Genomic DNA, 12,714 nt, shown 5'->3' on the forward strand with positions numbered 1-12,714 from the left:
AGGTTACAACAATGCCTAGCTGAATATTGGCTCTCTCTCTAACCAGTCCTAAATGAACCTCTTAAGGGGTATTTATAGGGCTGCCACATCCCCCATTTGTGGCTGAGATTGGAAGCTTGTTGGGGAAGCTTTTACAATAAAATAACAATTAGAAATCTCCAGAATTTGTGCTCCCCAAGCTGCTCCTTGGAGAAGCTTCCTTTGTCTCCATTTTGGCCCCATTCTGCTGCCCTGGACGTTTCCCAGCAAATCTGGGACGTTCTGGAATTTTCTGCCCAGTTTGAACCTCTTCTGGGCTTGTCTGGCGAGTCTGGCAGGCCTGGGGGCGCGCCAGCCCAGTTTGCTGCGCGCCTGCCTGCTGCGGGCCCGTTGCTGGTCGCCTCCTGTGCGCTACAGTGCCTCCGTGAACCTCGTTTGGGCTCTGGGCTGCACGTCCGCGAACCTCTTCTGCCTGTTGGGCTGCTCGTCTTCCAGCATGCTGGGCCAAGCGCCTCCAATCCTCATTTGGGCGCTGGGCCGCGTGCGCTGCAACTCCCACGGGCCCGACGCATGCTGCACCACCACTGCAGCCATGAACCTCTTTTCTGCAGTGCTGGGCCCGTGCCCGTTTCTTCCCAGCGGCCTGCCATGTCCCAGTTGGCCTTGCCTCCAGCGGCCTACCACTGCTCCAGCGGCCTATCAACACGTCCAGCAGCTTTGCCAACTCCTGGCAACTCCCCCAGTGAACCTCATTTCCCTGCTGGCCTGCCATGCGCCCCAGCCTCCTGCCAGTCCCAGCGCAACTCCCTCTTGGCAGCCTAGCAGCTCCATCACCAGTCAGCGATCTACCCAGCCGCTGAACCTCATTAGCCCCGGGCTGAACCTCATTCAGCCTACTGCCAGCTTGCGACACCAAATCTGCCCCCGTTGCAGAATTGGCCCGTTGGCCCACCAATTGGCTGCCGCATGTACCGCTAGCAATACTTCGCCGATTTCGCCTCCGCGACCTCCTCGGCTCATATTTCCTCGAGTTGTGGGGTTTCTCGGTCTCACTACTCTTGGACCGTGACAAACGACGACGATTTCTAGAAGTCTCTTTCTGCAAGCTAGAGTTTTTTTAATTGGGCTTGGGCCTTTTCCCTTTAGAGGTTTGGATATACATGTTTTGGCTGGCTTGTATTATTTTATTTTTGTTGTCGTACCATAATTAAATAAATAATTTACTCTTTTTTTTATTTTTTTTTAAAAAAAAGCAATGTATTAAAATATGTTGGTACATTTGAAAAAATAATTTTTTTTGTAACACTTTTAAATTTTTTGCCATATTATTTATTTTAATAATATTAAAATAATAATTTTACACTTACTATTAAAATATCGCTATAGTGTTTTATAATTCTAGGCGATGTAAAAATATTTTTAAACATTTCATTATTTAAACTAATTTTGGAGTTTATATAATTATCAATTTTTAATCCCCTTTGTCCTTGAATATTACTCTAAATTATAATTCTAAGTCAAGTTCTATACAAAATATGTGAAATAATTATTAAAAAAAATCATAATTTTACTTAAAAGCATTACTTTCAATTAAAAAAGTTGAAACCCATTTTTATAAAAAATCTTAAATACTTAATTTTTTAACTTTCATTGCCTTTATTCTATATATTAATGAATAAAATAAATTATATACTTATTTATTTATTATTTATTAAATTATATAATTGAAAAAATAGCATTTCTTTAATCGATATGTAACATCAAATTATAACTTGAATATATGTCCATAATTAATTTATAATTATGAATCCAATCTCTCATAACTAAGACATCTTTCAGAGAAACTTTTTCATGGTTAGAACCATTAACTATTAAAAAATAGATTTAAAATAATCATAATAAATTATTATTTTATATACTTTAATAATAATTATAGATCATTGATATCAATATCAATGATTTGATAATAGCTGCATTTGTTTTAATTTTTTAAATTTAAGATAATAATTTATTTATTTATTTATAATAAATAAAAAATATGTTTAAAAATTTTAATTTTATTAAATAAAAAATAAATTTATTATAAAAATATATTATTATATATAATAAAAAATATTTTTTATATAATAATTTTTAAACTATTACTTTATTAATATTAAAATAATAATAATTTTACGGCCGCTGTTAAGATATACTTGTCTATTTTAAGTGACTAATAGTTGCATGAATTATACAAGTAATGACGCATTATTAGCCTTACCAAAAATGACTTCAAAGCAGCGAAAGGGACTAGGAACCGGAGGAAAACTACCTGTTGCACTATTTACTTGCTCAGGCGAGTGGGTCCAATTATTGAATATTTGACTTCTGCCAGTATCAACATGGAAACTTGCTTGGTTCCTTAATGTGGAGGTCAAGTTTCGTGGACAAAAAGTAGAAACCCACATGAAAGATATAAAAGAAAAAAGAGAGAGAGAGAGAGAGGAGCACATTCAAACTAACCAATGAAATGTTTACAATTAGATGGCAACATGCCAACAAATTACTACCTTTCAAATCATAAATTTTTAGCTGAACTTGATTCATCTTACATTCAAAATCTGAGTCTATTTATTTATTTAATGAACAATTAATCTATTTATATTTTAAAAAATTTTATTTCACGATGAATCAAATTTAAATAAATATTATTTTATTTAATATAATAATATAGAAAATATTTGTATAAATTCAATTCATTATAAATTAAAATACAAACAATTGAGTCTATAAAAAAATTGAGGTTACATGTTTAACATAATTAACATCCAATATAACTCTAAAAATGTGAAATTAATGAAGTTCAATTATTTCAATATATATGTGAAGCATATGATATTTAGGTCAAAATATATAGCTATTATCCATCTTGCAAATTAATCTCAATTGCCTTGGCTGAAGCTATATTGCCATTCTTTTACGCTTTCATCCAGCCCACCAAACTGTAGTAGTGGCGAGTGGCGACGAAGTAAAGAGATTACAAAGAGAATAATAGAGCAAACAATGCTTTATCTCCAGTTTAAGGAAGCTATAGCCTAAAGCCCAAACACGTCCTTTGCAGGAGAAACACATATACATATATATTTTTTCACATTCTCTTCAAATTTCTTTCTCAACGTGATATTAAGATTTGATCAATTGCTTACAAATTACAAAATACTACAGTAAGAAGGGCATCATATCATCATGCCACCTCGAGGGGTGCAGCTCATTATTCAAGATCGTCATGTAAATGAAGTTTGCTTGGTCTTCTAATTGGCAGCTTTATATAATTTTTTAACTTTGATTTCTCGTGCAGGTGATGATTGATAATGGAATACTGCAAGTCACTCTTTCGAATCCAGAAGGAATCGTCACTGGCATACGTTATAATGGAATCGACAATTTGCTTGAAGTTCTTAATGAAGAATCTAATAGAGGGTAACACCATGTTCTTTTTCTTGTGCTCTTGTTTCCTTAAGAGAGAGAGAGAGATGAGTTTGTTTTATATGGATAATAATTAATAGTTAGATAGTTGATTTAATGAGCTTTAATTAATTCTATAATTTGGAAAAATTGTTAGGTATTGGGACCTCGTTTGGAGCACACAAGGAACTACGGGAACGACTGGGATTTTTGATGTGTATGGTTCTGTCTTGTTTTTCTTGCTCTAATTCTTTAACCCTCCGCTCCGCCAAGTAAATTGTCTGATCTATGTTGAACGGAAGTGTGATGAAAAAGCTTTTTCTTTTAAAAAAAAAAACATTTGCTGAAAGCTGAAGGAAAATGGTGGAACAAAAGGAAAATGGGCAAGTTTTATATGTTATGCATAAAATAAAGTTGGCCAATAATGAAGTGTTGATCCAATCCCCTAAGCCTAACCCGATAAAACCTAACAAATTAGCATGGGCAGGATTAAAGGAACAAGTTTAAAGGTGATAGTAGAAAGTGAAGAACAAGTGGAGCTCTCATTCACTCGATCATGGGATCCCTCTCTGGAGGGCAAGCTCGTTCCTTTGAACATAGACAAAAGGTCATCACTTCTTCTCCTATAGTTTATTATTTCAATAAAAATAAATACCATTTTAATTTTTGTTTGAAAAAAAATTTATCTGGACCGGATCTACCTATAGAATCATAGTGTAGATATATGTGTTTCATGTGGATCCATTATCATTTTATACTAAGGATTACATGGACTCAGTGTAAGGAAGAAATTCAGATTTGACAAGATAGAAAATGATTTCCCTCTACCCTTATAGGTTTGTAATGCTTCGTGGCTCCTCAGGCTTCTACTCGTACTCCATCTATGAGCACTTACAAGAATGGCCTGGTTTCAATCTTGGCGAGACCAGAATTGCTTTCAAGCTTAGAAAAGACAAGTAATAATAATAATAATAATAATAATAATAATTTATCCTCTTTTTGTTTCCTTTCAAATTGATAAAAATTAATTCTTAGCCTGGTTGAGTTTGGTTACATAGGTTTCATTACATGGCCGTAGCAGACAACAGACAAAGGTACATGCCCTTACCCGATGATCGTTTGCCGCCGAGAGGGCAAGCTCTGGCCTATCCTGAGGCAGTGTTACTTGTGAATCCTGTTGAGCCTGACTTAAAAGGAGAGGTTGATGACAAGTACCAATATTCATCCGAAAACAAAGACAATCGTGTGCATGGCTGGATTTGCATGGACCCACCTGTGGGGTTCTGGCAAATCACACCTAGCAACGAGTTTAGATCTGGTGGACCCCTCAAGCAGAACTTGACCTCCCATGTTGGTCCCACCACCCTCGCAGTAAGTGCTTAATTTGCATATTAATAAGCCCAATTTTCACGGTATATAATTTGATGTTGGGTTGTAAATGTGATGATCAGATGTTTCTCAGTGCTCATTATTCCGGCGAAGATTTGGTTCCAAAATTTCAAGCTGGTGAAGCCTGGAAGAAAGTGTTTGGTCCCGTTTTCATGTATGTTAATTCTGCCATGCTTGGAGATGATCCGCTTTCACTTTGGGAGGATGCTAAAGAGCAGGTTACGCATACATATATATAAATTTTATGGGTAACTTTTCCTTAGACGCAATCCATCGTGAATTAAAGAAACAAAGATATTTTCCATCCATATAAAAATTATATTACCGCACAAATATAAATTTAAGAATTAAAAACGTGAATCTCTTTATATAAATATTTCATGAGATCTACAAATTTATGCTTTAAGTTTTTATACCGTGTTTGGATTTTTTTTTTTCTCTGTAATTAACTAATGTCACCATTACAAGAGAACTAAGAAATCGAGAATGATTAATTTAGATGGAGATTGAAGTCCAAAGTTGGCCCTATTGTTTCCCAGCCTCTGAAGATTTCCAAAAGTCAGATCAACGAGGCAATGTTAGTGGCAGACTGCTAGTGAAAGATAGGTAGCCATACTTTTCTTTTTTAATATATATATTATAAAGATTTGCTTTGATGGTCTCACAAGTTAATTAACATAAAACGACAATGGTGTAGGTTTCTTAGTGATGACTACATATCAGCAAATGGGGCTTACGTTGGATTGGGTCCACCAGGTGATGTTGGCTCGTGGCAAAGGGAATGCAAGGTGATCATCCATAATTACATGTTCGTTATAGCATTTGATGTAGTGGTAAATCAATAATAGGTTAATAATTTGGCCTTTTTCTTTGCAAATTACACTGACGAGCATGGACTGTTTCTAGGACTACCAATTCTGGAGTAAAGCAGATGAGAATGGGTATTTTTCAATTAATGACATACGAACTGGCGACTACAATCTTTACGCCTGGGTTCCTGATTTTATCGGTGATTATCGATATGAAGTTGTTATTACCATAACTACTGGTATTTTTTAATGATCATTACTGTTCATATAATTAGTTATAATTTTCATTTTGAAAGTATAAGTTTATTAGACATAGGATTTTATAATTAATTTAATTAACATAATGGATGATATAGGTTGCGATATTGACATGGGTGATTTGGTGTTTGAGCCTCCAAGAGATGGCCCCACATTGTGGGAAATAGGAATTCCTGATCGTTCTGCTGCAGAGTTCTATGTTCCTGATCCAAATCCTTCGTACATCAATAAACTCTATGTTAATCATCCTGACAGGTTTGCAAATATTTAATTTATTCTATAAAAATCATTTTGTGTTGACATCAACTTTATAATAAATGCATTTAGTTATTATGATTTTCTATTTAATTATGCCAAATTTCACGATTTTTGGATTAATAATCATTAATGGCATTGGCTCATGGTTCTATTATTGAAATGCAGGTTTAGGCAATATGGATTGTGGGAGAGATATGCTGAATTATATCCCAATGGAGATCTAGTTTACACCATTGGTTCTAGCGATTTTACTAAAGATTGGTTCTTTGCCCAAGTTACCAGGTCTATTTCAAGTTCTGCTGTTGATATAAATGTTTTTTTTTTTTTTTTTTTTTTTTTCTAAATATGTTAGTAACATTGTATTAAAAATAAAACTAAATTTGATAAATTGTAGTAATTTAAAGATTGTTGCCTTAACTTATAAGTTATAAGCTCACATATTTATTTATAATATTTTTTAAATTTATAAGATAAAAATTAAGGAGACTAACCTGTTCATTATAAGCACCAAATATATAACTTAGTTTGATTAAGTACTTTATTATATTACATCCATTTAATTTTTAAATTTTCATCATATCTTTTTTAATATCATTTTTAATTAGTAATTTTAACAATAAATATATTTATATGTTACTTTTTACTGGATATGACGGTAACTTATTAGTCTTTTTCGTGCATTTTAAACTATTAATTAACTAAAATTTTAAATATTTATAAATTTAAAATAATTTAAGTGCCAATCATGGGATAAACTTTATTGATTTTATTTACACTTTTAAAATATTTAAATTAATAATAGAAAAAAAAATATTGTCTCAGCACTAAATATTTAGAAGCTAAATTTTATATGATTTAAATTAAGACTATAGATTTAGAGTCTGCCTTATCAAATCAATCATATTGCAGGAAGAAAGATGACAATACATACCAGAGAACGACATGGCAAATCAAGTTCAAACTTGATAGTGCTGATCAAAACGGCATTTACAAACTGCGAATCGCACTTGCATCGGCAACAGTTTCTGAATTACAGGTATACAGTTTTTTTTTTTTTTTTTTGAATTACTTAAAGGTAATCTTTAGTTTAAAAAAATTAAAAAAAAAATCAGACTGCTAAATTTAGCTTAATGATATTAAAATCGTTTGCTGAAATTGTAGGATAAAGATCCAACTAGAGTCGTGCAAAAGAACATTCATCTTAATCTTTTTGTGTAAATCAGGAAGGAAAAAAGCATTATTTCAAAGATTATGAAATTGAGATAATTGGTTTTTTTTTTTCTTATTTAAACCGATAAATCAAGAAATTAATTTTAAAAAAATATTTTCAAGTTAAGTGGTTCGAATTAAACATTTGTCATAAAGTCAATTTGCCGTTAGCTATTGCCACCTAGGATTTAATTAATTAAAAAAATAAATAAATACCATGTTATTAAAAATGAAAATTTGATATGATGAAGGTTCGGATCAACGACCCAAAAGCGAATCCAATATTCTCGAGCGGACTGATAGGGAAGGATAATTCAATAGCGAGACATGGAATTCATGGGCTCTACTGGCTGTACAACGTTGATGTCGGAGGCACTCTGCTTGTTCAAGGAGATAATACTTTGTTTCTCACGCAGCCACGAAGCGCCAGCCCTTTCCAGGCCATTTTGTATGATTATCTTCGTTTTGAAGCACCTTCATCTTCTTCTCCTTAACTCCTTTTATATATATATATATATATATATATATATATATATATATTTTTTTTTTTTTTATTTTTTATTGTAGTGTATGCATGTCATGTGAGCTCTCAAGCTAACTAATTATTTTCCAAATGTTACAACTTTATGATAAATCAATTATTATTTTTTTATTTAAGTGTGTATTCAATCTATTAATTTGTTGTATAGTATATGGAAAACTAAAATATCATACTCACATATGTTTCTCATAGCGTCCTTAAATATAAAATAATTTCTCATTAAAATTAGAGGCGACTATTTAGTCGATTTAATTTAAAATTAAAAGATTAAAATTTTTATATTTATAAAAATTAAATTAAATTAAATTTAAAAAAAATTAATTTGATTCTAACTAGTCGTATTAAATAAAAATACACATTATTTTTAAAATTTTATAATTAAATTAAACTGTTTTAATTTTAATTAAGATTTGACCTCTCTAGTTATCAAAATAAGATGATATTATTAACTAATTGATTTCGTGCAATTTTTCAAAATTTTTTTTAATTAAAATCAAACAAAATTAAAATAATTGAATTTTTTAAAATTTAAAATTAAATAAAAAAAAATATAAAATTGAACTGAGTAATCCTTATTTGAGAGTGCAATGAATCTTATCAATTATTTTTTAATTTATTATAAATATTTCCATTTTATTTTAGATTATACTATTTTCTGCGAAATCCAAAAGATAATAACAATTACTCTTAGAAAAAGATACGAATTATTTAGTTTATGGTCCCATCAGAAATTGATATCTAAGTAATTATTTAGTTCATGCTCCCATCAAAGACTGCTGTAGATTATTAAAGTTTGAAGAAGTGCATAGGATCAGAATTTAGGGAGAGGATTAAAAGTTAACTATGGTTAACAATGTGTTAGTTAACTCCACATGATTATTTAAAATAATAATAAATAATTTTATACCATATATGCCATATAAATAAGATATACTTTCTTTAATTTCAATTTAAAATCATAATTTTATCTTACTAAAATTAAAAAATAAATAAGAATTGTGGATTAGGGAATAGACACTTACCATCAGACTAAATCTATAAATATAAATTGAAATTATCTTTATCATGCTAAAATATACTCTATTTAAAAAATAATCATGATTTTATATAATTTTAGCATGATAAAATAATTTTATATGGTATATGCCTTTTTGTGAAATAAAGTTTTGGAGAATTCTTTTAAAGCCAAATTAATGTTTTAATAATCCAAAGTCTTAAAAGGTAAATATTTTTCTTTCGCGAATTTCATGTAGGCCACACAAGATTCTAGACCTTTATGGACATAGCTGACTATTCTGTGAAAACAGCAAATTTGGGAAAGAGGAGTCCGTTAGAACATTATGATGGGAATTCTATTCTTTGTAAACATAAGAGATGGATTCCAAAATCCTTCCTCCGACTTTCTAGAGTCAAGTAGAATGCAGATAATTCAATTCATTGGGTCTCTCAATTAATTGATGCCTCTTCCAATACATGGAATATTTGGCACTTAAGAGCAGTCTTTGAAGCACAAAATCGGGGTATTCATTGGCTGGGTTGGTACAGAATGGCAAAGCACAAATCTGATGGTGGGCTAGGTTTCAAAATTCTTCATAAGTTTAACTTGGCCATGCTTGGAAAGTAGGGCTGGCACATTATCAACAGGCCTCAGTCCTTAGTGGCTCGTGTCCTTAAGGCCCGCTATTTTTCGACACAATTTTTCTTTGAAGCTCCTTTGGGAAGTAACCCTAGTTTTTTGTGGCGCAGCATATGGGAAACTCGGGGTTTGATTCGAGCTGGGGCTTACTGGAGGATTGGGAATGGTCAGTCAATTTCAGTCTGGGGGCAACCCTAGTTGAGAGAGCTGCCTGAGTCCCTGGTTTCCACAACCCCTCCTTTGAACTGTGCTAGAGTTGTTGTTTCAAATCTCATAATTAACCACAGATGGAACGAGAGTTTAATTGCACAGATGTTCAACGAAAGAGATAGAAGTTGTATTTTGAACATCCCTCTTAGTCTTTCATCGTGTTCTGACATATGGTGCTGGAAATTTGAGTCCAAAGGTCACTATTCGGTTAAGAGTGCATATAGGTTCCTGGTTGATGGCTTTCAACATAGGGAAGGGAGCGAGATATGGAAAAGGTTCTGGAAAGCTAAAGTTCCCCCAAAAGTGCTCAATTTCTGCTGGCAGGCTCTAGTTAATGTTGTTCCTTGCCTCTCGTCACTTCAGTCCAAGAGAGTCCCAATTGATCCTTCATGCCCGTTGTGTCATGTAGCCCCTGAGAATGTCTTGCATATTCTGATTCAGTGCCCTTTTGCCCGCAGCTGCTGGTTAAGCTCGCCGTTGGGTTGGCCTACGCCTTCTGCATCTTCTTTAAATGAGTGGTTTTCTTTAGCCTTCTCTTTTGCTTTTGTGGAAAATGCCTCCCTTATGCTAATGATCTTATGGGCTTTGTGGCAAAATATGAACAATGTTGTATGGAAGGGCCAGGGTCAGACTGCGAGTGGTGTGTTCTTCATGGCTCTGAATTTTTTGCAGCAATGGAAAGCAGCCCGGGTCGTGTCCTCAGTAAGCACCATTGTCGACCCGGCTCGTCCGTTCTGGTCTCCTCCGCCGCACGGTTGGATCAAGGCGAACATTGACGCCTCTTTAAGCTTGCAACGAGATTCGGTAGGTTTCGGTTGTGTAATCCGGAAGGATGATGGGAGTTTTGTGGCTGCTAGAACAGGCTCTTTTTATAGCCAGATGGATGCAAAGTGTGCTGAAACTATAGCATTCCGGGAAGCATTGAGCTGGATTAAAGAGTGTGGATAGGATCGAGTTCTTTTCGAATTGGATGCTCAGGTACTTGTGATGTCAGTTAATTGTGTTTTGTTAGATGATTTATCGTCTTTTGGCCTTTTGGTTCAAGATTGTAAACTGTTTCTATCTAGTTATGAGGAAGCAAAGTGTGTTTTTGTTCATAGATCTGCGAATGATGTCGCTCATGTTCTAGCAACATCGGCTCATTCTGAGTCAGGTCAAGGAGTTTGGATTGATATCCCTCCTCCTCATATTGTTTCTTTGTTCTCTTTGAATTAATGAAGTTTTCTTGTTATTTCAAAAAAAAAAAAGCAGTCTTTGAAGATGAGAAGATCCATAACATCCTAACAATACCTGTAAATTTATTCAGGCAACGGGATGATAGAGTTTGGCACTAGATTGTGCAGGATTAGGATCCAAACCGAATTAAATAACAGTACCATAATAAAAAAGAACATATATTATAAGAATTATATCGTACCAATCTAAACTTATTTAGCTATTTGTTTTTAGTTTAGAGTTTTTATTAAAAATTATATCAATACCGTATTGAAATTGAACTAAATCGGAATCATATGTCAAAACCAATTTTATGCATGTGTTTTTAAATAATTTTAATTATATTATAATTTCATTATATAGTTTCAATAATATGTTTTATATTTTATATAATTTTAATATAATCATATAAATTATATTATTAAAAAATATATAATTCTATTTAAAGATTCTAATATTAATTTTATAAATTGTTAAATAATATATAGTAAAAAATTATAAATATATTAAAATATAAATAAAATAGTTAATTTTTAGTTATTTGAAGTGTAAATTAATAAAAATTTAATTTATTGTGTGTGTATATACATTCTTTTTTATTATTTTTATATTTAGTATTATTTAATTATTTTTTAAACTAAATATTCATATTTATATATAACTCTCTTTTAATTATATATTAATATTGTTATTGTTATATAAAATATATATAATATATATATATATTAATATTGTTATTGTTGTTTAATTGTTAATATTATTATTTCAAGATTAGGTTATTTACTATTTTAAAATAAAAGTAAGAATATTGTAAATTTATTTAAAAGAATTAAAGTTTAAACTGAAACTAAAACTAAAATAAAAATTAAAAAAAAAATCAAAATCAAATGAGGAATTAAACTGAAATTGTACCAAAATTGTTTAGAATTATACTGAAATTTAATTTTAAATATAATTTTTAAAAATTAAAAAAACCAAAAGTCTAATTCAAATTCGATTTCGATTTGATTCTTATGAAAAATCATCTAGTACAAATCGTATTAGAACCAAAAATGAATAGCACTAAAATTAGCAACAAATTTTTCAAAATCATGTTTGTGTATTTAGCAAATTTGTTACTAAATAAAATTTATTACTATTATTCTCCCATTTCTCAATAAATTTCAAAACTTATTGTCTAACTCAGATAACATTAGCAACATATTATAAATCCATTATTAATTGATTTTCTAATGAGTTTCGCTGAAGTTGACTAGTTCAGTTTGAACTAATCTATTGTTACTGATTAACAACATATCATTTATGTAGTTTGATAATTGATTTTTTGGTTGCTACACTGTAAATTTTATAGTGTGTATGTATGCATAAGTGGAAGAACATTTAAGTATACGTTTTGTTGATAATTGGAGAAAACAATTCATATTCTTCTATAAACCCTTCACCTCGACACCAGGTTTTATAAAATAAAAGATGAAAAAATAAGAAATTTCTAAATGATATAAGAATAATATCCATAAGCTTAAAATTTTCTTTTTAAAAAATATATATATATACTCATAAGATAGAACATTTCAAATATACAATATATAGATACACGTTGGGAAATTTTTTCATGCACCCGAGTGTATACACCTATTCAATATAATTTTGACACGTAATTTAAAATTAAGAAAAATATTATTTAAAATATGATAAGACGTGTATTTTAATATGAAATTTTTATTTTTTTTCTTGGTTGAATATATAAATAAACTTATACAATAGGA

The 12,714-nt window shown here is 31.4% G+C and overlaps 2 protein-coding genes across 2 annotated transcripts; both read left to right on the forward strand.

Moving 5' to 3' along the window:
- The first annotated feature begins 2,918 nt into the window (after positions 1–2,918).
- On the forward strand, positions 2,919–7,879 carry LOC110616059 (rhamnogalacturonate lyase B). The gene is made up of 14 exons (XM_021758369.2): positions 2,919–3,246; positions 3,317–3,438; positions 3,581–3,640; positions 3,911–4,030; positions 4,260–4,379; positions 4,482–4,794; positions 4,875–5,030; positions 5,312–5,418; positions 5,510–5,600; positions 5,719–5,860; positions 5,978–6,134; positions 6,303–6,419; positions 7,047–7,173; positions 7,598–7,879. The coding sequence occupies exons 1-14, from the start codon at positions 3,205–3,207 to the stop codon at positions 7,838–7,840; spliced, it is 1,917 nt and encodes a 638-aa protein (XP_021614061.1). The 5' UTR covers positions 2,919–3,204; the 3' UTR covers positions 7,841–7,879.
- Positions 7,880–9,835: 1,956 nt separating this feature from the next.
- LOC110615442 lies at positions 9,836–12,290 on the forward strand. The gene is made up of 2 exons (XM_021757282.1): positions 9,836–10,671; positions 12,257–12,290. Exons 1-2 carry the CDS (start codon positions 9,836–9,838, stop codon positions 12,288–12,290), a joined length of 870 nt encoding a protein of 289 aa, XP_021612974.1.
- The last annotated feature ends 424 nt before the right edge of the window (positions 12,291–12,714 follow it).

Source organism: Manihot esculenta, chromosome 5, assembly GCF_001659605.2.
Source record: "Manihot esculenta cultivar AM560-2 chromosome 5, M.esculenta_v8, whole genome shotgun sequence".
Lineage (NCBI taxonomy): Eukaryota > Viridiplantae > Streptophyta > Magnoliopsida > Malpighiales > Euphorbiaceae > Manihot > Manihot esculenta.